This window comes from Gobius niger, assembly GCF_951799975.1.
Source record: "Gobius niger genome assembly, chromosome: 21".
Lineage (NCBI taxonomy): Eukaryota > Metazoa > Chordata > Actinopteri > Gobiiformes > Gobiidae > Gobius > Gobius niger.
Window position 1 is genome coordinate 18,173,490 of NC_136872.1, and position 26,618 is coordinate 18,200,107.

A 26,618-nucleotide genomic window follows, 5' to 3' on the forward strand; every position below is an offset into this window, starting at 1 on the left:
ATTTAGTCTTATTTAGTCGACTAAAATATCTGGACATTTTATTCATAGTTTTAGTCTCATGAACAACTTTTAATTTAGTTTTAGTCCAATTTTAGTCGTCAAAAATATAACTTTGACTAAAATTAAGACTAAATATTTTAGTCGACGAAATTAACACTGTTTCCAGGCTAGGATCCTAAAAGACAAAGTGATAGAAGTATATTGCAAAGGACGATCATTTTCTTCATATCAAAATAACAGTTCTTGAAGAAAACAGAAGTAACGGCAGGAGTTGTTGCAGCGGTTGTTGTAAAGTTATTCTGTAGTTGTAGTGACCGTGCAGTGGATCCCGGTTTAAGGCAGGTAATAATGAAAGTGTCACAGTGTCCAGAGTCATATTCCGAAGTTGGAGTGGTCCGTGTTGATGAAGTAGGTCGTGAGTTCCCCTTTTCCCTTCACATTAACGACTCCGCGTAAAGTGCAGCTGTAGCCGATGCTTTCCACCATCTGCTGCGTCTCCTCCGTCACCTACAGAGGTAAAATAAAACACCTTCAGATTATAAAGCGGCAGTTCTACAGTCGCTCAGGGATTATAGGGTTTGTATATAATTGATTTGAGTTTCTGGTAGGTTTTCGCTGCTGATGGATCTGCTCTATTCACTTATATTTTAGATGTTTCCTGACCTGTATCTTGTCCAGGACTCCGGTGCTGTCCATTCGACTCGCCACGTTCACAGTGTTCCCCCAAATGTCGTACTGAGGTTTGTGAGCTCCGATCACTCCTGCAATCACCGGCCCGTGGTTTATACCTGGAGGGAAATTAAAAATACATTATTCAGTATCAGGGCCGGACTTAAGTAAAATGGGCCCCGGGGCTAACGTTTTTTCATGGCCCCCCATATACTGTATGTCTGTCTGTCAGATTTCTCTCTCTCTCTTTACAATGAAAAGATAAAATAATGTTGTTGTTTTTTATTTGGGTTGGGGGACTCTTTTAAAAGGGGGGTCTGGGGGTCCTCCCACAGAGATTTTTTTTTTTTATTTGAATGCAATTTGGTGTCTTCTCATGCATTTTAACAGACCAATAGGTACATATTTTTTCCCAGTGTCAACTCAATGATAATGGCGCAAACCTTTTTTAGAACTGGTTTAGTCTTGGTTTAGTCCCGGTTTATTCCTGGTTTAGACCTGGTTAAGTCTCGGGTACAAAGTCATTTGATTAAGCCTTACATGTTGACGGAGCCCATGGGCCCCTCAACCTGCTGGGCCCCTGGGTTTAGCCCCTGTAAGCCCCTGCATGAATCCGACCTTGTTCATTATTGTTGACATGGAAGACGCCAGTAATTAAATATCGGCAGCAAATATAGGCAATAGGATGAGTAGATTTAAAAAAGCATGATTCAAATTGCTTTAACGATGTCACTACAATGTATTATATCAACCTCTTGACCTCCGCCTTAACCCAGTGCATCGGCTTTATCCAAATCTAAAAGCTTCTCAACTGGAGCTTACAGACTATAGTATATACTCGTTTTAAGACCTACAAAACTTATTAAGCTTCTTTCTCATTATGATTGTCACGTTTTTGTCCTTTTTGGTTTTGTTTTCATCACGTTTTCTTGCTTTTTTAGACACACATTTTTCTGGCTTACATTAAACTAAAAAAACAAACAAAATATAGCCAGAACGTTACAAAAAAGCAATGAAAACGTGACAAAAATGTGGCAAAAAAAGCAATGAATACGTGACAAAAATGTGGCAAAAAAGGGAAACGTGATAAAACACAACAAAAAACAACTAAAACGTGAAAACAAAGAACAAGGAAGAAGCTTAGATAAGTTTTGAAGGTCCAAGGTCTGAGCTCCAGTCGAGAAGCTTTTAGATTTGGGTAGAACTGGAGAAAAAGTGCTTGGTTAAGGCGGGGATTGTAGAAAAGTGCCACAGAAGAAGACGCAGTTCTCTATGAAAGCACTCACCTATTCTGAGTTTGAAGCTTTGAAACGAGTGTGTGTTGATGACCTCCAGTTTGGCCATCAGAGCGATGGCAAACTCCACCATGGACCTCACGTGTCCGTATGACAGTTCACATTTGTCCTGTAGAGGGCGCCATACACCAGGTTATTCAGCACACAAACCTTTCATTGAATATATCACAGGATGACTGACCTTCCTCTCCTCTCCTGGCGGGGTGAGTCCGGCAGCCGCCATGTAAGTGCTCCCAATGGTCTTAATCTTCTCCACTGAACTGAACTTAGGTTTGGACAACAACTGTGGAGAAAACATACACCATTAGTGCTAAACAATGACAAAACACAATATTTAATGTACAAATCGATGCAGTGATTTCCTCGTACCTCGTCAAAGTCCGAGATGATTTCGTTGAGAAAGCGCAGACACTCCAGCCCGTCTTTGTTGACGCTGCTTTCGTTGTAAAACTCCTTAAACTGAGGCACAGAGGCGAACATCACGCACACGCAGTCGTACGATTGGCTGTACAGGTCCTGCAACAAGAAGAGGAAAAGGCTGTAATGAAGTTAAAAACAACCTGTCACATCTAGGGCAGGGCGATGTTGATGGAAATGAATATCTCTATACTGTTGGGGATTTTCTCAATAGTGATGAGGAAGCGATATTTTGCAAACCATCAGAAATATGCAATTTATATTATGTTGAAGGGACTATACGGAGTTTAAAAATGTTAAGATTATGTATTTTCCTCCCCCTACATGTTCCAACCATGTCCTAAGGTGTAGAATGAGCTCAGACCTGTTCACCACAACTGCCTCTAAAATCCTGCACTGTCACTCAAAAAGTTGTTACTTCGGGTCTGAAGTGCCGTCAGTGCAGTTACAAGTATGACCTGAGGTGGCAGTAGTGAGTATAAAATGGACAATATTGCATTGTCACTCAAAAAAGACAATTGTCCTGAACAGACGACAAAATTGTGACATTGTTTTTATACTGTTTCTCATTATTTGCCCCTTTTTTCACTTCTCCAAAAACTTCCCTTTTCCCCTGTTTTTTCCCCATATTTCCCCCATATTTTCAAACATTTTGCCATATTTTTCTTCCATTTTTCCCTCCATTTTCAAAAACCTTTCAAAATGTTTCCATTTTTCCACTTGTTTTTTTTCCTCCCCCAATTTTCCCACATTTTTGACACATTTCTTGACAGTAGAAATAATTGTAAATGTGCAATGAACATTAAACAAAAACAAAAAATCACACTAGTTATAGTACTGTGAAATATGGAGGTGTTTCACTGATGTGGCTCCAGCAGATAAAAAGTGAAGATCCAGTTAGTGCCCTCTCAGTCTCCTGACCTCAATATCATTGAACCACTGTGGGGAAATCTCAAACCTGCAGTTCATACAAAACAGCCCAGGAACTTATAGGAACTGGAGGCTTTTTAACCTCATCCACAACTTCCACAAAACTCTAAAATTCATCCAGGGTTTATAAACCTTTGAGCACAACTGTATCTTCCAAGCAGCAACTTCAATATTATCTCATAGACAATATATTCCCCGTCCCTAATCACGTCCATTGCCCCACATCGTTGAATGTTAGTTTGGGAACCCTTTGTAAACATAGGCGGTGAAAAAAGCCTTGAATGTTTTCTGCCTTACCTGGTTTTTAACGCTCTTGCCGATAAAGACGGAGGCGACATGTTGTGGGAGGACATTTTCAAGCAGGAGTTTGTTGACGTTCTCCATCGTCTCCATCTCCTCGTGCTCCAGGTTGAAGCAGTGTTCCAGCAGGAAGTCCACTCTGCAGCTCAGCTCATCCTAAAGCAGAGAGAAAGAAAGAAGAGAGAATCAAACAATCATAATGACAGCTCTCTCTCTTGTTACTTTTTGAGGTTATTATCTCGTAGAATTATGAAACTTTCAGTAAAAAGCATCATCTCTGACAAAAAATGCTTCATGTTAACTGTTAATTGCAGTGGTTCTCAAACTTGTGGGACTTGAGCTTCTTTAGGCGGTATTCAAGCTCATCTGTAATTTTTAGTGATGGGATTTATGGCTCTTTACTGGGAGCCGAGTCTTTGGGATCCGTTCATTTCAAAGAGCCGTGCAAAAAGCTTCCATTTGTGACACTTCTTTTAAAGGAACAGGCCACCATTTTTCCACACTGAGATATGTTCTTGCCTGAGCTTAGATGAGTTGATACGTACCTGTCTGGTCTTTGTGTGTGCCCTCAGTCACGCAAAAATGACCAAAGATGTTGTTAGCATGTAGCCTCTCCCAGCATATTCCTATAGATCCAGACAGGTACGCATCAACTTGTCTAAGCTCAGGTAAGAACATATCTCAGTATGGAAGAACGGTGGCCTTTTCCTTTACTGGTTTTAATGAGAGATCAAAGGTAAATACTTGAAAATAAAAATGTAAATATGGACATAAAGGAGATTAGATTACTCTTCTCTGTGCTCCTGTTCATTGAATCTGCATTGAGAAAAAACTAAGCAGTTTTGTTGTATATATTTCAATGTCAATTTGAATGAAATATACAAGAAAATATAAAACTATACTGCTTAACATTTTGGACTATACTGTTGTAATACAAAACATGCTTCTATTGACAAAACGCCATTTCTGCAAATCACACTGCAACAGCCCCCTTATGGTCCTCCTGCAGGTGCTGGGTCCACAGAAGGACGGCCTCACGATTAACCGGGCCTGTTGGTCTCTCATAAGGGGCTTCTGAACTGCTCTTTGTCTGACCCGTCACCTAGGACCTGTTTGCCCTGGGAGACCCTACCAGGGACACAAAGCCCCCTCAACAGAGCTCCAGGATCATTCAGGCGCTCAAACCCCTCCACCAAGTTAAGGTGGCGGTTGGATGAGGACAAAACCTATTAAATTCTCATATTCGGCTGCTTTTAGTAGACAAGTCCATGGAGACGAGCTGGAGACGGCCCCGCTCCCAGAAAAGCTACAGCCAGGTCTGAGGTGCGGTGTTTTTCTTGTTTTGTTTTGCACATAATGTAATCCAGTTTAGTTCTGTTTTACACCCTTTTTACCCCTGGTTTTCCCTGTGTGTGCTCTCAAGGTCAAATATTTCATGGTGGCTTTAGTGCATCTTGGGTTCACTCACTTGTCGGGCCAAAATGAGGCAAACCACATAGAAAATGACGAGCCAAACTCCGGACATGATCTGCGGGTCTTTCAGGACTCCAGGCCTAAAAAGAAACAATCACAAATTCCTTTAAGACATTTAGGAAACAACACTACAACACAAGGCTCAAAGAGGGGAGTTCAAAGTTCTTCAGTGAGATGTCCTTTGTTTTGTTCTACTTCCTAAACAGAAGCACGCTCTTAGTTGAAGTGGCGCGTGCCCCTCGGCCTCCTCTGCCCTCCTGAATAAATGATGGTCACCTGAGACTTCACGCAAAAAGCTACAATCTGGACGCGAGAGAGAAAGACGTGAAACTGAAAACCTGAACCCGGAGTGACGCCAGAAGACGATGAATGGATGGATGTGGGGCAGGTGTGATGTGCTGTGGGGCCGAGGCGCTTTGGGTAATGAGGTGGACGTTTTAGCAACACGTGTTTGAGAAGTTCTTACAGGTGTTTTATCGTAGCGTTTGGATAATTTATTACATATAGTATCTTGTTCTCAAACCAGTAGGTTGTGCTCATGTTTTAGAATTTTATTTCAGAAAACGAGAAACGAGAGAAACATTTCCCTGTTTTCCCTGGTCCTTTTTTGACTCACAAACATGTCACATTATTTTTATGGCTGAAAGTCGTTTCCTCTGGCCAACATCACGCTCATGTTTTTGAATATCGTCACCACTTTTGGACGCCTTTATCAGGAAATAATTAGACCGTAGTTCATATGTGCTGGAAGAGATGACTTTGGACTTTGTGGTAGTTTTTGTTCCATGTGAATTGGCACCAACCAAGGATTAAAGAGAAACTAGCAACAACTAAAGCCCTATTCGCACGGGACAAGACTCACCTGGGGACCTAGGAGTTGTAAAAATCAGGGGAATTTTTACCTTCCAAATGACTGACATGGCAGATTCGCACTGGACTAGAAACTCTAAAGACGTCAGTAATATTTACTTTTTTCCTGAGGTCCCCAGGTAATTCTAATCCAGTGCAAATAGGGTTTAAAAGAACTATACAGAGTTTAAAAATGTTAAAATTATGTATTTTCCTCCCCCTACATGTTCAAACAATGTCCGAATGTGTAGAATGAGCTCAGACCTGTTCACCAAAACTGCCTCTAAAATCCTGCACTGTCACTCAAAAAGGTGTTAAATCGGGTCCGAATTGCCGTCATGCACGAGCTCAATATAGAAACCGCAGGTAACACTTACGACCTGAGGTGGCAGTAGCGAGTATAAAATAGCTAACTTGCAACTAGCCCCTTTAAGACTAGAAATCTGCATTATTATTTTCAGTTACCGCAATGTTAAACTATAGGCTTTTTAGAATGTTGTGATGTCAAGTGAACGCAACCTATTCATCCATCCATCAATTTTCTTCCACTTTTCCGTTGCCGGGTCGTGGGGGCAACTGTTGGAGCTGCCCAGATCACATTGCACCAGCCCCCATGGCTCCTCCTGCAGGTGGTGGGTCCATGGGAGGACGGCCTCATGGTTCTAACCGGGCCTGTTGGTCTCTCATAAGGGGCTTCTGAACTGCTCTTTGTCTGACCCGTCACCTCGGACCAGTGGCACGAAGCCTCCACAACAGACCTCCAGGATCATTCAGGTTCTCAAACCCCTTCACCACATTCAGGAAGGCAACCTATTCATGCTGTATGTATTTGTGAGAGAGAATGCAGAACAGCAACAATCTATGTAGTTCATGAACATGCACCGTTTTTAGCAAAATAATGATAAATGACTTAAAGGGATATTTCAGGATTTTTGACATAGGGCCTCATTTCCTAGTTATCCAGATTGTTGCTGATTTCTGGAGATATTTTTTTTTGTAATTCATGCAGTTCCTTTATTTGAAGAGTTTCGTGGCGCTAGGCTAGTGCATTTCTATGGTATCAGCTACACTGCATTAAAAACAGTCTGACCCCCTCCCTCCACAGAGCACCTGAGGCAAATCACTTATAACGCCAGACTAACCATATAAATGTCTGTGTCGATAGAATAATTTTTGGAATATAACTGACCTTGCATCACATGAATGATCGCATTTTGAGGGACTATTTTCCAGCAGATCACACCGCCGCTGCATAGCTTATACAACCACGAAGCTGATACTGCTCAAATATAAGTTACACAGACATTTATATGGTTAGTCTGGGGTTATAAGTGATTTGCCTCAGGTGCACTGTGGAGCGGGTCAGACTGTTTTTAATGCAGGCTAGCTGATACCATAGAAATGCACTAGCCTTGCGTTAGCCTAGCGCCACGAAACCCTTCAAATAAAGGAACTGCATGAATTACAAGAAAAAATATCTCCATAAATCAGCAACACTCTGGATAACTAGGAAATGAGGCCCTATGTCAAAAATCCTGAAATATCCCTTTAAATTCAACGTTTTACTGTATTTTGGTCGTTTTTAAACCAAACTCACTTGTAAATGTCGTCGTAGAGCAGCCGAACGAGGCAGTCGTATCTCCAGGCGTAAACGTGGAGGAAAAGGGCGAGATAAACCACCACGGCCAACGTCAGCAGCAGCACCTTCACCGACAAACAGGTCTTCACGAACACCACCACCCCCAGCATGGCCAGCAGGCAGCAGTACAGGTAATACTGCGGGAACGGAGAGAAAAGCAGGCCGCTCAAAATCACACAGAAACATGTCGCAACAGGCCGGGAATATAACAACCGGGAAACAATGGAACAAACCCTGAGCAAAACAAAGCTGGGGGAAAGAATCTTTGCTCAGCTATGAATCTAAGTTTTCCCAAAGTGAATATGTGGGTTTGATTTAATACATTGCAAACAGGAAGCAATAAGAACAAATCATTTCCATTTTCAAAGCATTTCGTTCAGTTTAAATTGTTTATTGCTTCTTCACAGGGGATTTTCATGCCTTTGAGAGAATAAACATGTTTATTATCCTGCATCAGGCTGAGCATTTTAACATTGGTAATCCTCCCTGAATTACGAAAGCTAAAAATAGTTCAAAATACACTTCAGACGGCGCAGAGTGGTCTCTTTTGGTCCCACAATCGCCTGCATAAACAAAGTACTACAAAGAGGCAGCGGGTCTTTTGAAGAAAATGTCAAATGGTTTTAATCAATGCTTCATGTTTAGTAAATCTGAAATGAATCAAGTCCACTTCACAATTATACATTTTCATAGATTTTCATATTGCAGCTTTATGGAGCTTCAGAAAAGTTCAATTGAAGTGAATTTAAATAATGAGGCTTTATTCAAACTGTGTCATTGAAGTTCAGATGTTTTTAGTTCCTTTTTTTCTTCTTAGCTTTAGTAGGCAAAGATACAGGGTTTCTACAGGACACAGCAAGTAAATTGTAATGCATTTTAATGGCTTAAAGGAATAGGCCACCGTTTTTACATACTGAGATATGTTCTTACCTGAGCTTTGACGAGTTCTTTAGGACCTGTCTGATCTTCACCCGTGCCTTCAGTCACGTAAACACAGCGCAGACGGCGTTAGCATTTAGCCTCTCCCTCTCTCCTCTATAGCTCCAAAACAGGTCAAGATAGAAGCTACCAAGCTCTTCCACGTTTTCCCTATTTAAATATGGTTACATGAAGTGTTCCACTACAAAGTATAATTACACAAAATTAAACAATGTGGATTTTCTAAGCGGATAAAAGGGGGAACTATAATGTAAGGCGTAATAATACCAGGAGTAGTTCGAAATCTGCACAGTAAAGTGAAGATTACTGCGCTGTTTTGGAGCTTTAGAGGAGAGGGGGAGAGGCTAAATGCTAACGCCGTCTGCGCTGTGTTTACGTGACTGAAGGCACGGGTGAAGATCAGACAGGTCCTAAAGAACTCGTCAAAGCTAAGGTAAGAACATATCTCAGTATGTAAAAACGGTGGCGTATTCCTTTAATACTATATTTTTAATGCCACAAATGCAAAAAATCAAAACATCCAATAGGATTGAGGGGAATTTTGATATTACAAACTAAATTTGACACAATGGGCAACTTTTGAGCAGGAACATTTTTTTTTGTTTTAGATCAGAGCTTTTATGTTTTTGAAAAATAGTTGAGCAATGCCATTGAGTGGGTTCTGTCTCTAAGGAAAAAAAGAAAAACAACATTTTCAAAGGTAATTTACATTTAATGCCAGTTTGAATCAAATTTTTTAGGACTTTTAATACTTTTTAACCCTGTGAAAATGTCTGGATATTTTCATCATCTTCAGTCTCTGGTTGTAATTCAGTTTAAGTGTAATTTTAGTCAACAAAATTATGACTCTGACTAAAATAATGTCAACATTTAATTAAAGGCCCTATACCTGATTTTTTCATTTCAAACAATGAAAGAGGAAGCCACTAAATTGAAATGTTGGTGGGGATACAAACTCATCCCTAATCTTCACTTCAATCTTGACTTCAGCCTCAACCCCTTTCGGTCAGGCACCATTTAGCTGTTAAATTCTTAAAGGGGATCGATGCAAGTTGGCCATTTTATACTATACATACAGCATGTGTAACTGCACCTTCTAGTAACAACTTTTTGAGTGACAGTGCAGGATTTTAGAGGCAGTTGTGGTGAACAGGTCTATATTCTACAAATTATGACAATGCTGGAACATGTAGGGGGAGGAAAACACATTTTAACATTTTAGACTATAGTCCCTTTAATGTACATGTTTTTCTTATTGTACAATGTATAAGATCTTTGGAAAACATCTGACCTACGATCTAAATGTTCATAATGACTAAAGAAAGTAAACTACTACTACTCCTACAACTACAGCTGCTTGACAAGGCAGAGACCTCTCTGAGACCTCTCGGAGACTCTGCTGAAATCAAACCTGTTTGTTTTCACCTGGAGACTCGCCTTTTCTACAGAGGACGTCTCAGAGAGATCTGCGGGACTAGTCTCTAGGCCAGTGAGAAAGGCCCTTTGCATAAATGCCGTCAGTCCAAGTTCTGTCTCCGATAGGCCCTGAAGTCGACAAAATAATCCCTGGTTTGTTAAAAGTGTAGAATAAACTCACAGGCCCGGTGTGGAGGTGCAGCCCCTGCAGCTCCGTGGCGTTGGTGATGGAGCTGCAGTTCTTTCCTGGGAGGAAGAACTGGAAGGAACCACAACATCATTCAGACGGAGAACAAACAACAGGATTAAACACATGGATACCGCGATATTTATTTATAAATCAGCGGAAACATAAACAAGAAATGCCCGAATAATAGAAATGGGACTCACGTAGTTGAGAACGGCCATGAGCAGCGTCATGAGGAGACACAGGACCACGATGAACAGACGCAGAGCCGCTCGAGACGAAACGCCACGAGACAAACCAGAGACCCACTGGAGACCGCCCGGCATCTTCGTCCGCCATTTCTGTCACGTACAGAGACGTGAAATATGAACAGAGATGTGAGGCAAGAGTGGCTCAGACTTTGTAATTCACAGTCGAGCTCTACAGATGAACTTGCCTTGACTTACTGTCGTGTCCTTGGGCAAGACACTTAAAAGTATAAATGTGGTGTGTGAGTGAGTGGATGTAGCAGAGCTGGCAATATATAGTCTATAAGATAATATGGCAATGGCCAAATTTACAATATTGAGTTTATTTTTGATGTCAGGAAATGTGGGGAAAAAAAGTAAAAATGTGTAAAAAAAATAAATAAAAAAAACACAAAATGGAGTAAATATGGGCAAAATATTGTAAAACATGTGAAATAATGGGGTGAAAAATTGAGGAAAAAATTGTAAAAAAAAACAATAATACAAAATGAAGAAAATATGAGCAGTCTGTTCAGGACAAATGAAAGTTTCTACACTACATGATTTGTACAGTAAAAGTTTATGAGATTAAGTGCCCCCCTACAGGACATGATGAGTAATAAATACAAGTGGCTTCATGTACCTCTAAATATCCTGTGAATGTGATGGACAGCAGTAAGATCAACACCGGGAACGTGACTCCATAAGAAACCGCCATCTCGAAGTTCCTAAAAGACAACAGCAATGTAAGTAAATCTATTCACTGAGTTCATTTGTCGCTACAGTGCCTCTCGTAAGTATTCATACACCTTGAACTTTTGCACATTTTGTCATGTTTACAACCCTAAACATAAAGATTTTATTTGGATTTCTTTACTGAACGTTCACACACAAGCAAACAGACAACTGTGAAGTGAAAGCAAAATGATACATGATTCTGTTATTTTCAAAAAATAGAAAAGTGAAAAGTGGGGCGTGCATAAGTATCATACAGCATTTTCTGAGTGCATTAAATTGCCTTTATAACATTCCTAATGACGGCAGAATGTTCACACGTTGGCCTAACCATTAAATAGAGGCACCTGTGTGTAATCTACTCTCAATATAATTACAGCTGTTCTGTGAGGGCCTCAGAGCTGTGGTCGGAGTGTATTGGTCACTAAACAACATCATGAAGGCCAAGGAGCACCAGAGAGGTCAGGGATAAAGCTGTGGAGGAGTTTAAAGCAGCGTTAAGTTATACAAAGATTTCCCAAGATTTGAACATCTCCCGGAGCAACTGTTCAATCCATTATTAGGAACAAGGAGAGCACTGGTAAGAAATGCAACCAAGTGCTCCATGATAACTCTGGAGGAGTTGTGAAGTCCTGCTGCTGAGCTGGGGGAATCTGCACATGGGACAACTATAAGTCGTCCTCTACACCAGTGGTTCTCAACCTTTTGGCTCCGCGACCCCCATTATAACAGGTAAAGGGGTTCGTGACCCCTCGCCCGGGTCACACCGTGAGAAATACCATAAATCTTAAAAAAAAAATAAACAAATGGCTGAAATAAAATTCATCAAACTGCAAACAAATAATGGCACTCTGGTAAAATAGCAAACACATGCTACAATAAAATATTAGATTATATGCTAAAGAAAATATGTATACTTTAGCAAAATTATCAGGTTGAGAACCACTGCTCTACACAAATCTGGCCTTCATGAACGAGTGGCAAGAAGAAAGCCATTATTGAAAGGAGGCCATAAGAAGTTTTCTAGAAGTCACATGGAGGACACAGCTCCATGTGGAAGAAGGAGCTTTGGTCAGATGAGACAAAAATTTGGGGGGAGGCTGACATGTATCATACTATCAGTCCTACCTCAGTGTTGTATGAGCGCTAGAATGTATGTCACTATATAGTACTTTATAAACACTGATTTGACCCTTAATGTGAAAAGGTTTCCCCCTCCCCTCCCTGCTCTAAACCAATGATCGTGTAAAACCAAAAACGGCCGTGTCTTCTCTGCTGTCAGGGAAAGTAGCTCAGATGAGTGCGATGTGGGCGACGTGTGGAAGGGAGAAAAGAAAAAAAAAAACGCTCACTTTGCCGAGACGAGCATCTGCACCGTGAACAGAGTCACGAAGACCAGCGCCAGGACGCTCATCGACTTGTGCAAACCCGTCATCTGCGAGAACCGGAACTGAAACAAGAGGAAACTTTACAAATCCACGAGTCAGGAACACTCTTTTGTAGTAGTTGCAGAAAAGAATTAACCTTTTTCTCCAGAGTTAAGTCATTGAAGAGCAAAGTCAAACAGTTGAGCTTCTTCTTTCTCCACCTGAAAGACAAAATCATGAATGCATTATGGACAGGGCATCTTTAATCATCTTTATATTTCATTTCTATGACATAAAGCACTGACCCCGCAGAGTCGATCGTGTCCAATGACCCCCGGACAGGATTATCCACAACCAGCCTGAGAAAAAGCATAAAACCATATAAATGCAGATAGTAAACTCTGTGTGTGTGTTTAATATATTGTGTGCTCTGAAACTCACCATCCCGAGGAGTTGTTCTGATACGAGGTTTTGTCCTGAAGCAAACACAGACTTAATTAAAGCAAACGGAACAATGTACATTCAGAGTAAATAAGTCATTAAACTGCAGCGTTATGAAACGAGCACTAAACTATACAATATATACAATGTGTTGAACTAAAGGCGACAAATGTGAGATGGTGTAATTGAAGCATGATGGGGCCCTAATACATACAGCTACTACTTCACGGTTTAAACAGGCAGAAGTGAGTCAAATGTAATGCTTTTTAATGCCCAAATACTATATTTTAATGTCACAACTGCTTAAAAAAAGATCAACACTTAAGATTTGCAAACGTCTCATCAAACAGAGGAACGAGCTGCTCTGTCAGTGACTCAGAGCGTTAGAAGTGGCTCTATAAACTAAGAAAAAGTATAGTGGAAATACTACTTTAACCACTTACATATTTTCAGTAACTACAAGGTCTTAGTTTACAAAGGAGGCATTTTACTGCATTTCGAGGGATTTCAACGCAACAAAAAAGCGTCGAAAAAAAGAAAGAAAAAGCAACAAAATGCGAGGAAATAAAGCAATGAAAACATGACAAAAAAGCAATGGAAAAAAGGAGGAAAAAAGCTTCAAAATAGGGAGATATAAAATGAAAACAAGTCAGTGATGGAAAAATGACAAAAATATGCAAAAAAATACAAAAAACACCAAAAAGCAACCAAAACATATAAATAAAAATAGACAAAAAATGACAAAACACATAAAAACAGGTCTTAGCTTTTTGAAATGCCAAACCGCCTTTTCTCTGCCCAATCCCGTCAGACCTTGGAAGCTAAGCAGGGAAGGGCCTGGTCGGTATTTGGATGGGAGACCGTTTGGTAACACCAGGAGGGTGAATGTAGTGAGTGAGTGGTTGGTGGTGATCGGAGGGGCTGTTGGCACAGACCGGTTGCCTCATTTCAGTCAGTCTACCCCAGGGCAGCTGTGGCTACAACAGTAGCTTACCAGTATGGAGTGAATGAATAATGATGACAAACTTGGTAATACAGGCTTGTAAAGTGCAATACAAGTCCTTATTATTATTATTAAATGAGGCGTTACACTGTTGCTCTCCAGTCGAGAAGCTTTTAGAACTGGAGAAAATGTGAAGGTGGGGGGTTAAGAGGTTAATACTTGTAATACTTATACTGAGCACTTATTCCAGATACTTTCTAGCGAGTCCTGGCTGCTGATTCCTGGTCTTCACCGATCCTCTTACCTGAGAAAGGTGCGAGTGGTTGAGCCCCATGTGTCTCCGGATCAGGTGCTTTTTGGGCGTCTTGCCGTTGGGGTGGCTGAGGTGGGCGAACGGGTGAATGGTGTCCCACGACTGGAGGTACTGGGACATGCGCACCGACGCCCGCTGCCTCTGCCCGTCCCCCTCCGCGGACAAATGAGCGCCCTGAGGAAACAAACCGGATTTCAAGAAGTCAGTGCCAATAGAAGAAGCCGCACATTTTAAGTACGGAGCAATAGTCAAAAAGGTTTACAGGAAAACAAAGGCTATGACTTCAGTATTTGTGTATTTACCAGTCTGTTCCTGCAGGGGCCGTTCTGCGGTTTCTTGGGGTCGATCACGAGGTACGTCTTCCTGCCCTCAAGAAGAGGGTCTCGACTCGCCCCGTCCCCCGTCTCCACCAAATACGACCCGTCCAAATGCTTCAGCGTCTCCTCTGTGATGTGGACCCGACTGAGACAAAAATACACATTTGGTTTATCAAGTCACAAATACAGATGATTTTCTCTAAGTTCTCTGAATGATTGAACTATGAACACGTTGATGGTTCATTTGAGCAGCTAAGTAAAAAAAAATGAATGCGTTTTTGCTACTAAGATTAAAGGGGCTAGATGCAAGTTGGTCATTTTATACTCACTACTGCCACCTCAGGTTATTCATGTAACTGCAGCGTCTATATTAAGCTCGTGTATGACGTTAACAACTTTCTGAGTGACAGTGCAGGATTTTAGAGGCAGTTGTGGTGAACAGCTCTGGGCTCATTCTACACATGTAGGGGGAGGAAAATTACGTAGTTTTAACATTTTTAAACTCCGTATAGTCCCTTTAAGAAAACAAACAAACATTGCAACGCACTTGAAATTTGCGAAAGTTACTTATTTCATTGGCAGATTTTACTGTTTGAACTTACCAGGTGTATTTTCTCCAGTTCAGCATTACCTGAATCTAAAAGTTTACAGCCTCATTTGAAAGCTGAGACCAACATAACTTTTTTGTTGCGTTGTTGCCGCTTCGCTGTCACATTTTGAAAGCATTTTTGTTGTTTTTTCACTGCTTTTATTTGTGTGTTTTTGTTGCTTTTCGACGCTCTTTTGTTGTTTCTTTGTGGCTTTTTTGTTGCTTTTATCACTATTTTTGGTCACTTTTGATGCTTTTTTGGTAGAAGCTTTTAGATTTGGGTAAAGCCAAACTGGAGAAAATGTGCTCCGTTCAGGTGGGGGTTAAGAGGTTAATCTGAGTCATTTTAACCTATCAAGTAACATGCTAAGAATCCAGGGTGACTCTGCCTAAGGACCACAGTTACTCAACTATCCTGAAAGTGTTCGTAGCTCTCTGTCCTTTCTGCTTTGTAGGAGAACCTCCAAATCTAAAGTATCTAAATAAACACAATGTCAAATTCCCATGTTGGGTCACAAAACGTCCTGATTATCGATATGGGAGAAGCGCTCACCCGGGAAGGCCCCCCGACTCCATGTGATTGGCCAAAGTGACGTCATGTGACCAGACGTCGTACTGCCACTTCTGCAGCCCGATGACTCCGGAGAGGACGTTTCCCGTGTGCACCCCGACCCGCATGTTTATCTCCACGCCGGTCGCCTCGCGCAGTTTTCTGCACGGGAAACACAGAGAATCAATAGTTAGGCAGGAGAAAGAAAAACAATACAGGGTAGAAGTGAAAGACTAACGAGAATCGAAACTTGGTTGAAAAAAGGCAAAGGCAGCCATTGTTTTTCCTGGGTCTTGTTTTAAAACCCACTGACTTTGTGGTTTAGACCTCTACAAACATGTCTCCTCTCCTACTGCTCCAGGATCTGTTTAACCTCTAAGGAACAAAAGACAAACAGAAACGTCAACGTGGACACATCTGACTGAATTCTAACACAGAAAACCATGACGCTTGCTTCCCTGATTTGCATCTGTGCAGGACTGAAATTAAAATGACACAATGAGGAAGTAGCAGAAACTGATATTCAAATATGTACAGTATGAATGTAGCATTATTATCATTACGTGCGCAGCATTTATCATGAAATCATGAATTCTACGGACGTAAACGTATCCATAAACGGAGTCGACTCTTCCCAACTGTATTTCACAACAATCTGCCTCATATTTTCGGTTTTAGAGATTGATTTAAGAAGCATAATGAAGAGAAAAGGCGATAAAACAGGGAGTGGTTACGGCGGGCGCAATGTCGGCCTTTTTCACTCAGAATTTCCTCTGATCTGATCCTCTGAATCCTGGATTAAGTTTAGTCTTTAGAGTTGTCTGGAGCTTGTGTTTACTCCTCACTGCTCAGTGCAGGTGTAGCTCACAGACAGAGCAGGGACAGGGGCGGAGCTGACATGGGCAACAGAGGGTGAGGGGCCCCACCACAGAGGGGCCACACTGCATTTGACGCTTTTAATTTGTTGATTTTTTTTCATTTTTTACAATGGATATTTTAAGGGTGAATTTATGCATTTGAATTTTTTATTGCAAATTTTAACACTGAATTTAGACTGTTTGATTGGATGTGTTAATAATACAGTGAATATTTAAAAGGTCAATTTAAAACCCTTGAAAAAAAGGAAGTGAATTATCAGTGACTGACATTTAAAATTCACATTTTGGGGGCAAAAAAAAATCTTCCATACAGATTGCACTACATTTGATCTGAAATATTAAACATTTCCTGGAGGAATATCTCAAGCAAGAAGAAGTGTAATTCTGTCAAATGGTTGAAAGGGACTATACAGAGTTTAAAAAAAATTCCTCCCCCTACATGTTTCAACATTGTCCTAAGGTTGCCTAAGCCCAGCCATGTTCACCACAACTGTCTCTAAAATCCTGCACTCAAAAAGGTGTTAATTCGGGTCCGAAGTGCCGTCATGCACGAGCTCAATATAGAAGCTGCAGTTACACGTATGACCTGAGGTGGCAGTAGTGAGTATACAATGGCTAACTTGCATCTAGCCCCTTTAAAACTTATTTAAAAAACCTTTGTTAGTTTTTATCTATACACAGCCCTTCATGTATCGGCCTAATCTAGCGTTACGAGTTCCATCAGCTCCCAAAGTCCACGTTAACCACTGATTATGTGTGTTTGTTTTTTAGTGATCCTCGGATTTAGAACTGACCCGATGGCGGTGACCATGTCCAGCCCCATCTGGACACAGTTTTTGGCATGAGTTGGGATCGGGTCGGGCAAACCGGACACGCAGTAGTAACAGTCGCCCAGGATTTTAATACGAAGGCAGCCGTTTTTCTGGAAATAACAACAGGAAAGGAGTCAGAAAATCATGTGTAATACATTATAGTCGATGTAGGAAATGGAATTAAAACTACTTTTAGCACGGACTGACCTTTGCGATGTCGTCAAACCGTCCGAACAGTTTGTTGAGCACGGCCACCAGCTCCTCCGGCGTGCAGGTGCTGGCCAGTTTAGTGAAGCCCACAATATCAGCATACAGGATGCTGGAACAGATACAGTAGATATTAGGTAGATGTGATAGATTTAGATTCATTTTCCATCAGTCGCAGAGCCGTACCTGACGTCCTTGTGCTGTTTGATGTAGAGACTGTGGAAGAGCGAGTTTTGTCTGTCCTCTGAGCTGGGCCTCGGTCGAGACTCTGGTTTGGACAAACGGCTGATCACTTCGGCCTTCAGCTCCTTGGCCAGATACCGAGGCAGCACCGACAGGAGAAGGCACTCCTGGCAACACACAAACACACACAAAAACTTATAAAAAAAACAAAAAAATAAAAAAAAAACAATATTTTCTATATTTCTCTGTGAAAAGCAGAGTATGCAGCTCTTAGTGGTTTATAAAATGTACTGAAATTACTGAAATGCACCACTATCTATCTATCTATCTATCTATCTATCTATCTATCTATCTATCTATCTATCTATCTATCTATCTATCTATCTATCTATCTATCTATCTATCTATCTATCTATCTATCTATCTATCTATCTATCTATCCATCCATCCATCCATCCATCCATCCATCCATCCATCCATCCATCCATCCATCCATCCATCCATCCATCCATCCATCCATCCATCCATCCATCCATCCATCCATCCATCCATCCATCCATCCATCATGGAAAATCCACTGTTACCATGGAGATACGCATACATTTTCCATAGACTATCATTAGCTAAAAACAGTACAAAAAAGCCGTGGAACAGCTCCGTTAGGTGTTGAGTCACTACAGGTAAATACATTTAACTCACTGTGGTGTCCAAATGTTTTAATGTGAACAATAACTCCAGTATTTTACCTTTGTAAATCTCCATTAGTTTAAACTAATGTAGATTTTAAAAGTTAAATACTGGAGTTATTGTCTTTCATCTCCCCCTGGTGTCTCTGGCCAGAAAACCACACTTGCAACTTTCCCTGCACTGGGTTGGAGGCGCAATACACACTAATGGAATCATGAAGAAGCTAACAGGCTAACGGGCAAAGCTAAGTGCGGGCTATCGCCACTTACACAGTATTTACAGCCAAGTTTGAGTGAAAAAAATGATCTCCATTGTGTAATTGGATGTACAATATCCCTCTCTCCCTTTGTCTTTTCTGTCAGCGTAGTATTTACTCTCACGGACAATTATTGAGTAAAAAAAACGCAACATACGACACCTGCAGTGGCGTTTATGGCCTCTAGGGGCATGAGTTACTTAGTACTGCTTTAATACGTTTTAATCTTCTTCCCTCTCCTTTTTGAACAATACCGTTGTATTGATTGTTCTTTTTGTTATGCAAGTGTTTTTGTTTAACCTCTTAACCCCCACCTGAACCGAGCACATTTTCACCCGTTCCACCAAATCTTGAAGATTCTTGGAAAAAGTGACAAAAAGAAAGTGATGACAAAGGTAAAACTGAACTGGAGAAAATTCGCTCGGTTTAAGTGGGGGTTGCGATGTTATGTATGTTTTGGTTTACTGGCCACCCTTTTTATATATATTATTGTGTATTTACTGGCAAATCTTCCATCTGTGTATTCCGTAGATTCCAATATATCTGTCTATTCTACGGACAAGAACTCAGGAGAGCTGAGCCCTTTGCTCATCCACATTGCTGTTTACCCGCGTTTCATCTGTTTGTGGAGTTGCCTGGATGGAGCGGCTCTTGTCCATCGCTTTGGTCACTGTTCAGTCGCTGCTCGGCTCCAGCGGTGAATGATTAATCTACTGGCCTCGCGGTCGGCTGAGCTCACAGTAACCAGGCAATGAGTGTCCACAGAGACCGGCCTTAATCAGCGCAATTACATCTAACGATTTCCATTTGAGGCTCAGGGCGACGAAGCAAACTCAAAACAAGACCCAGAGAATGTTACAACTGTAGAAAGTAAAGGTCACCGCAGTTAAGGCGACTGCAGGGCGTCGATTTGTTCACTATTGTAATAAATCATTGAAATAGAGGGAAAGACAGATTTGCAGCTTGTGTTTCTTACCTGTTGGTGTTTCTGGACTTCCTTCTTGGTCCGGATGACGCTGAACTTTTCTCGATTGTGGTTGGACTTTCGGAGGTCGTGCTCCGTCATCCACAAATGGAATCCTCCGATGCAGTTCACGCACAGGAGCAGCACAGCGTTGGCGATCAGCTGAGAGAAATTAAAACGTTCAATTAAAGGGGCTTTGATCAAACGAATGAGGGAAAGACTTAAAGGAAGGGACATCACACGGCACCACAAAGGAGAGTGAGAAGAGGAAGATGAATTGATCTCCAAAAGACATGAAGTTACAGATGAGAAATTACATCAACAGGTTTTAATGTAAGCCACGATAAGCCACTATAAAACCTTTTGGAGAAATATCTACAAATTATGTCTGGAAACTCCAGATACAACACATTTCCAGAGGCGTTAATATTTGCTTCTCCCTGTACACAAACTGCTGCACCTCCAGTCACGAGTCCGTTAAACTGATCAATTTGCGTCCTGGTGCAGTAACCTGGAGCTGAAGACAGTGGAGATGATCGTGGACTTCAGGAAAGACACAGCCCCACCGTCCCCCCTCGCCCTGACGGACTCTCCCACCCCCATCTCCATTGTGGACTCCTTCACCATCACCCAGGACCTCAAATGGGAGCCAACCATCAGCTCCCTCATCAAGAAGGCCCAGCAGAGGATGTTCTTCCTGCGGCAGCTGAGGAAACTTAAAGGAAGAGGCCGCCATTTTTCCCATACTGAGATATGTTCTTACCTGAGCTTAGACAAGTTTATACGCAATAGTCTGGTCTTTGTGCCCGTGGAAGAGTGTGGCAGCTTCCAACTTCTCCCCCGTTTGGAGCTATAGCAATATACTGGGAGAGGCCAAATGCTAACAATATCTTCTATATATCTTCTATATCTTCTATATCAGACAGGTACGCATCAACTCATCTAAGTTCTGGTAAGAACATATCTCAGTATGGAAAAATGGTAGCCTGTTCCTTTAAGCTGCCGACCAAGATGCTGGAGCAGTTCTACACGGCCATCATCGACTCCATAATCACCTCCTCCATCACCGTGTGGTTCCCTGGCACTACAGACTGGGACAAGCATCACCCTCATTGCTGAGAGGGTGATTGGCTGTGAGCTCCCATCTCTCCAGGACCTGTTCACCTCCAGGACCCGGAGGCGTGTGGGTCGAATCACAGCTGACCCTTCTCACCCTGGACACGGACTATTCACCCCTCTCCCCTCAGGCAGGAGGCTACGGTCCATCCAGACTCATAAATCCCACCACTTGAACATTTTTTCTCCTCCGCCATCAGACTCATGAACGCTGTTGTTCTGTGTCAAATTGTCGTCGTCTTTATCATATTTTTTATTTATTATAATCTTCTTCATGCATGCCCTCAAAGCTTCATAGTTTATTTTCATCTGAATTATGTGTTACATGTTTTATGTTTCATGTTGAGCGATTGTACCGAGAAACATTCCTAGTTTGTGAACCTGTTTTCTGATTCGGATTTTACAAGAATCACATGGATTTCAGAGAAGGTATATACAGTATAATCAGCCAAACTGCGTTGACGTCCTGTGCTTAACGCAAATCATTTTCATATGCAAAGCCCGCAACGCCTAAAATACTGTAGTGCATTCACACACTGAGCCCTTTTGGATGCAAATGATGGACAGCAAGGTTTCTCTGGAAGACAACAACACTATAGATATCACAATTACAGTATATTCAAATGATCTGTGGTGACTTCAAACTTCAAAACACAGTAGAGGACAAGAGAATAAACTTTCCTACGAGGACGTAAAGGCTATGGGGTACCTGTACGGCGAGGTCAGGGGTGTCGGGGGTCGTCAGTGGGACATAAACGCTGATGATGATGATGTGGGAGACGCTGGTGCCTATTCCCACCATCAGAGCCCAGGCCATGGACAGAGGCAGCACTGTGTACACGCTCACGGACAAGAAGAGGAAAAACGCCACCTGCGGAACAGAAAGGCTCAAAATATGAAGCTAAAGCCACACTGAGTAATATTATATACCCTTTAAGGAGAAGATAATGAAAGCTTTTTTCATTAAAGGGACTATACAGAGTTTAAAAATGCTACAATTATGCATTTTCCACCCTCTACATGTTCCAACAATGTCCTAATGTGTAGAATGAGCCCAGACCTGTTCACCACAACTGTCACTCAACTGCACTGTCACTCAAAAAGGTGTCACTTCGGGTCCAAATTGCCGTCATGCACAAGCTTAAAATAGAAGGTGCAGTTACATGTATGACCTGAGGTGGCAGTAGTGAGTATAACATGGCTAACTTGCATCTAGGCCCTTTAAGATACATTTGAAAATGATTAGTACGCAAATCTGAGATCAAATACCTGGGGAAGATTGACTGTCAATTTGGTTCAAATGTCCTTCATATTTTTATATGATGTACAATTTGACTTGAGAAATCCAGCCGCTAGTTTTGACGATGAAGAAAATGGGCCCCAAGCAAACTTACCTTGGCCACCTGATTACCGATTATTCTTATTATTTAAATTCTACTATTTAACCTCTTAACCCCCAACTTAACCGAGCACATTTTATCCAGCTTGACATTAACCAAATGTAAAAGCTTCAAAATAGCGACGAAAACGACACAAGAAAACACACACACTGAAAAGTGATGAAAAAGCCACAAAAGTGACAAAAAACGCTAAAATGTGCTGCAAAAGCAACAATAATGTAGCAAAAAAGCCCCAACTACAAAACTAGGACAACAAAAGAGTGAAAACATGCCAGAAAAGCAACAATAATAAAGCAGGGGATGAAAACGCAACAAAAAAGCCACAAATAGCAATGAAAAAGTGGCGAAAAAAGAAGAAAACGTGACAAAAACACTTCAAAAATGTGACAAAGATGCAACAACAATGCGTTCGGTTAAAGAGGAGGGTAAGAGGCTAAAATTAACTTTATTGAATCTGAAATAATTCCAAGTACCCCTGGTTGGGAAACACTGGCCGAAAGGGACAAATGAGAGCTCTGGTGGGCCTTATTTGACCCGCGGGCCGCCTGTTGCTGATCACTGTGATATTATCCATAATTTTGACTTCCCCTCACCTGTTCCCAGGCAGTCACAGGCCCTTTGTCGAAAATGAAGACTATGGCGGTGATGTAGAGGGTCCCCCAAACGAACAGGGCCAGGGCTCCCCCACAGCGCCTCACTGTGGCCAGCCAGGGCAGGCACACGAGCAGCAGGGTGCTCAGGCAGAGGACTACACACACTATCACCAGGGCGCCAACGTGTCGCGGGATTTTCTGTGGAAGAAAAAAGAGCAAAATAAACACACCAACTAGGTAAATATGCGCCTAATCCAAGTGTTCTCATTAAACGTCCCAAAGTCATCATCCCTAAGTAACTAGAATGTGATATGACAAAGGAAAAAAAGCCCTGAAAAGAGTCGAATATGAGAAGAATTGTCAGTAATTACATGTAGACAGAGAAGGTGTTGTTAAAAATGAGTCATGTGACCTTTGGGCTCGTTCTGCGACTGTTTTAATAGAGTGAGTCAAGTCGCACGTGCTTGACCATCCCAATGATGACGATGCAAAGTTTCCATTTCATTAAAACGTACAATTATAATCATAGCACTGATTTATCATATCACTAAAACTTAACAGGGTAAAAAGTGTGTAAACAATGGAAAAACATTGAATGAATGAACTTTAATCTCACTGCACACAAGAGAGAAAATCCTTTAGGGACATGAGCACAGACTAAAATGTTGGTTTTAGTTATATTTAGTGGAGAGAGAGTGAGATGTGTGTGGGTTTTAATGATCTTTATACAGGAAAACACTGAGGCCATGACTTTGGATCAATGTTGATTAATTGGAAACTAATTTACCTAGAATTTCTGCAGTAAAAGTAATAAATAATCCTTTGCCTGGTGAAAGAGTATTACACTAAGGCAGTGAAAAGTCTTCAGAGTAAGATGTTTACTCTGAACCGAGCACATATTCTCCAGTTTGGCCTTTATCCCAATCTAAAAGTTTCTTGTAAATGTCATTTAATTTCAAATCTCTTCAATTGCTTTAAGTCGACTAAAATTCCATATACATGTAGTCGACTGAATCTAAACTTAGCATCTATAATGTTATTATAATTAGTGGTGGGACTCGATAAAAATGTTTAATCGAGTTAAAGCAGTACAAAATAACTCTTGCCCCTAGAGGCCATAAGCGCCACTGCAGGTGTCGTAGCCTGTTGCGTTTTTTACTCATTAATTGTCCCTGAGAGTAAATATTACGTTGACAGAAAAGACAAAGGGAGAGAGGGATATTGTACATCCAAATACACAATGGAGATATTTTTTTCACTCAAACTTGGCTGTAAATACTGTTTAAGTGGTGCTAGCCCGGAGTTAGCTTTGCCCGCTAGCCTGTTAGCTTCTTCTTCGTGATTCAATTAGTGTGTATTGCACCTCCGACCCACAGCAGGGAAGGTTGCAAGTGTGGTTTTCACCAGGGGGAGATGAAAGACCCCCCAATCCCCCCATTAACACTTGTATTACCCCCAGAGGGACTACGGAAAGGATTTATTAAGGTAAACAAGTTACTTATTACTGCTTTAAATAGGTATATTTTCTATATGCTTTTTTGTTCAACCTATTTTTATGGAGCTGTGAGGCCTGTGTGATCATTTAAAACACTTCAAAGACAACAGCAGTTTGATTTATTTTTGGAAAATGATCTTGTTGTGGCTATTGTGACTCTGACCATATTTTTGGTGAAACTTTTAGCTAATTTTCCACAGTGCCAGTGCATCGTCAATACAAAATCATTGTGTTCAGCATCTTACCCGTCCCGTGGTGGCTATGAGGACTATAATGGCCACGCAGAAGGCCAGAGACAGCACGAGGCCGGACAACATGGCGGGCGTCTCCTCCACGCAGCGAAGGCATCCTCTGTGCAAGGCCTGAAACAGAAGCCAGGTAATCCATAAAGCTAAATGTCAGGTCAAAAACAGTTAAGAGCTGCCTATTGTTTAATTACTGCGTGTTCAGCAGCGTTATGCGCCTAAAGACAGAGGTCAGCTGATACCTGATACACTGAATGGCCAGGTTATTCCATCAATGGGTCTTTTTCTTTCCTGATAACACAGGCCCAGTTCAAAAGTGACAATGCTGGGATTCATCGGGCTCAAATTGTTAAAGAGAGGTTCAGGGAGCATGAGACCTTATTTCACACATGGATCAGCCACTAAAGAGTCCAGAATTTACCTTTTTGCTTGGTTACATCCAGGTGGACACTGTTTTGTGCAGTATGTTTTCCTCTGTGACCATTATGTACATTTGTGTTTGGGCTAAGCATTATAACCACGATATGGATGTAATAATAACATATAAAAGCCATAATCACTGAGGTCTTTTACCTGACGGAGATTTTCTCATTTTTTCAAACATAATAAAACAAACATTTTATGCCTGAGAGATGACTAGAGTATCTAGTATCGTTGAGTCAATAATATCATTTGTCGCGATACTCTCCTGCCTCAATATATCGAACTTCAAATTTGTTATCGTGACAGGCATAAATATGTGCTGTTACCATCAGGGCGGCGGCCTCGTGTGTCACACTTTAATAAGGTCAGATTGTTGAGGAACTTATTTGTTCATTTGCCCATCCTGAAACTATTCAAGTCAATATTTAGTGACTAGGTTCGGGAGCAAGACCACGCCTCAACCTATAACACTTTGCACACCAACCACTCTTGCTTTCACCTAACCACGCCTCTAATTACCCATGAGCCTCGTCATCTCAGTTTGTTTTGAAACTGCCGACCCCACCCTCCCTCTCTTTATGTCTGTTCTATTTCAGTAATGATTCTTCTGCTTCGAGGAGGGGGGTCCCGAAGAGCTGTTTATCATGTCTGTGTGAAATGTCCTTTATCTGGATGTAGGTCCCAATAATAAAGTATCTATCTATCTATCTATCTATCTATCTATCTATCTATCTATCTATCTATCTATCTATCTATCTATCTATCTATCTATCTATCTATCTATCTATCTATCTATCTATCTATCTATCTAACCATCCATCCATCCATCCATCCATCCATCCAACCATCCATCCATCCATCCATCCATCCATCCATCCATCCATCCATCCAACTATCTATCTATCTATCCATCTATCTATATAGTTATGGTATTTTCTGTGTGTATTCTGCTCTGTTATTGGCCACTGTTTTCTCGTGTGTCACTCTGGGTCAGTAAAATCACCCACGCTTCTCCTGTGTGTCCAAAATGGGCCTTAAAACTCAAAACATGTCTTTCCACCGCCCACATAACACGATTCGAAAGTCGTGAACCCTCCACACCCTGAGGCACGATTCGAACACGACTGTCTCCATATAGTCAAGACTCGGGAAGACAAAATCTGGTGTGTGCTCAGCTTTACCTGGTAACAGCAGCAGACTCCCTCGGCCACGCTCCTCCTCGACAGAATGCTTCTCCCGTCGTCATCTCCATCTTCCGACCACCGAACATCCACGCTGTCTATGCTGGGCCTCACCGCCCCAAAGCGCATCGAATCATCCGCTTTCTCATCGCCGCTGTCCATCATGGCGTCACTAAAGTGCACAGAGTTCGACGTGGAAGCCTTCCTACTGTTCTCTTGCTGCTCCTTGTCCCCAAAGTCGTTGACAAAGCTGATGTCTTTGCTTTCCAGACTCGATTTGGAACCTGAAAGATTGCTCGAAAAGTCATTCTTCGAAGTGACCGGTCCGTTTTTATCCAGTGTGACGACAGTTTCTGCTTTGCTTGACTCGGCGGCGGCACCGATCTCCACCGAAACTTGCGACTCGTCAAGATCGCCGCTGTGTTTTGCTGCGTTTTTGTCCAAATCTTGAAGTTCGAACTCATTTCCTTTCGCCTTATCGGACATGACCACAATATCGGGCGCAAGAGACACCTGGCTCCCTCCCTCGGGACTTTTAGACTCATCTGGCATTGCAAAAATATTTGCGGCGTCCCTTTCCAC

At 41.7% G+C, this 26,618-nt stretch overlaps 1 protein-coding gene across 1 annotated transcript; it reads right to left on the reverse strand.

Moving 5' to 3' along the window:
* Positions 1 to 266: 266 nt before the first annotated feature.
* Positions 267 to 26,618, reverse strand: LOC306980559 (adenylate cyclase type 2). Its single transcript, XM_079579993.1, has 26 exons — positions 26,037 to 26,618; positions 24,433 to 24,549; positions 22,693 to 22,890; positions 21,409 to 21,570; positions 19,596 to 19,745; positions 17,680 to 17,843; positions 17,494 to 17,605; positions 17,269 to 17,396; positions 15,600 to 15,758; positions 14,443 to 14,602; positions 14,132 to 14,314; positions 12,885 to 12,919; positions 12,749 to 12,802; positions 12,601 to 12,664; positions 12,429 to 12,526; positions 10,985 to 11,069; positions 10,318 to 10,455; positions 10,109 to 10,186; positions 7,531 to 7,709; positions 5,080 to 5,164; positions 3,609 to 3,767; positions 2,334 to 2,480; positions 2,146 to 2,247; positions 1,956 to 2,073; positions 664 to 788; positions 267 to 507 (listed from the first exon to the last, which is right to left on the reverse strand). Exons 1-26 carry the CDS (start codon positions 26,586 to 26,588, stop codon positions 373 to 375), a joined length of 3,687 nt encoding a protein of 1,228 aa, XP_079436119.1. The 5' UTR covers positions 26,589 to 26,618; the 3' UTR covers positions 267 to 372.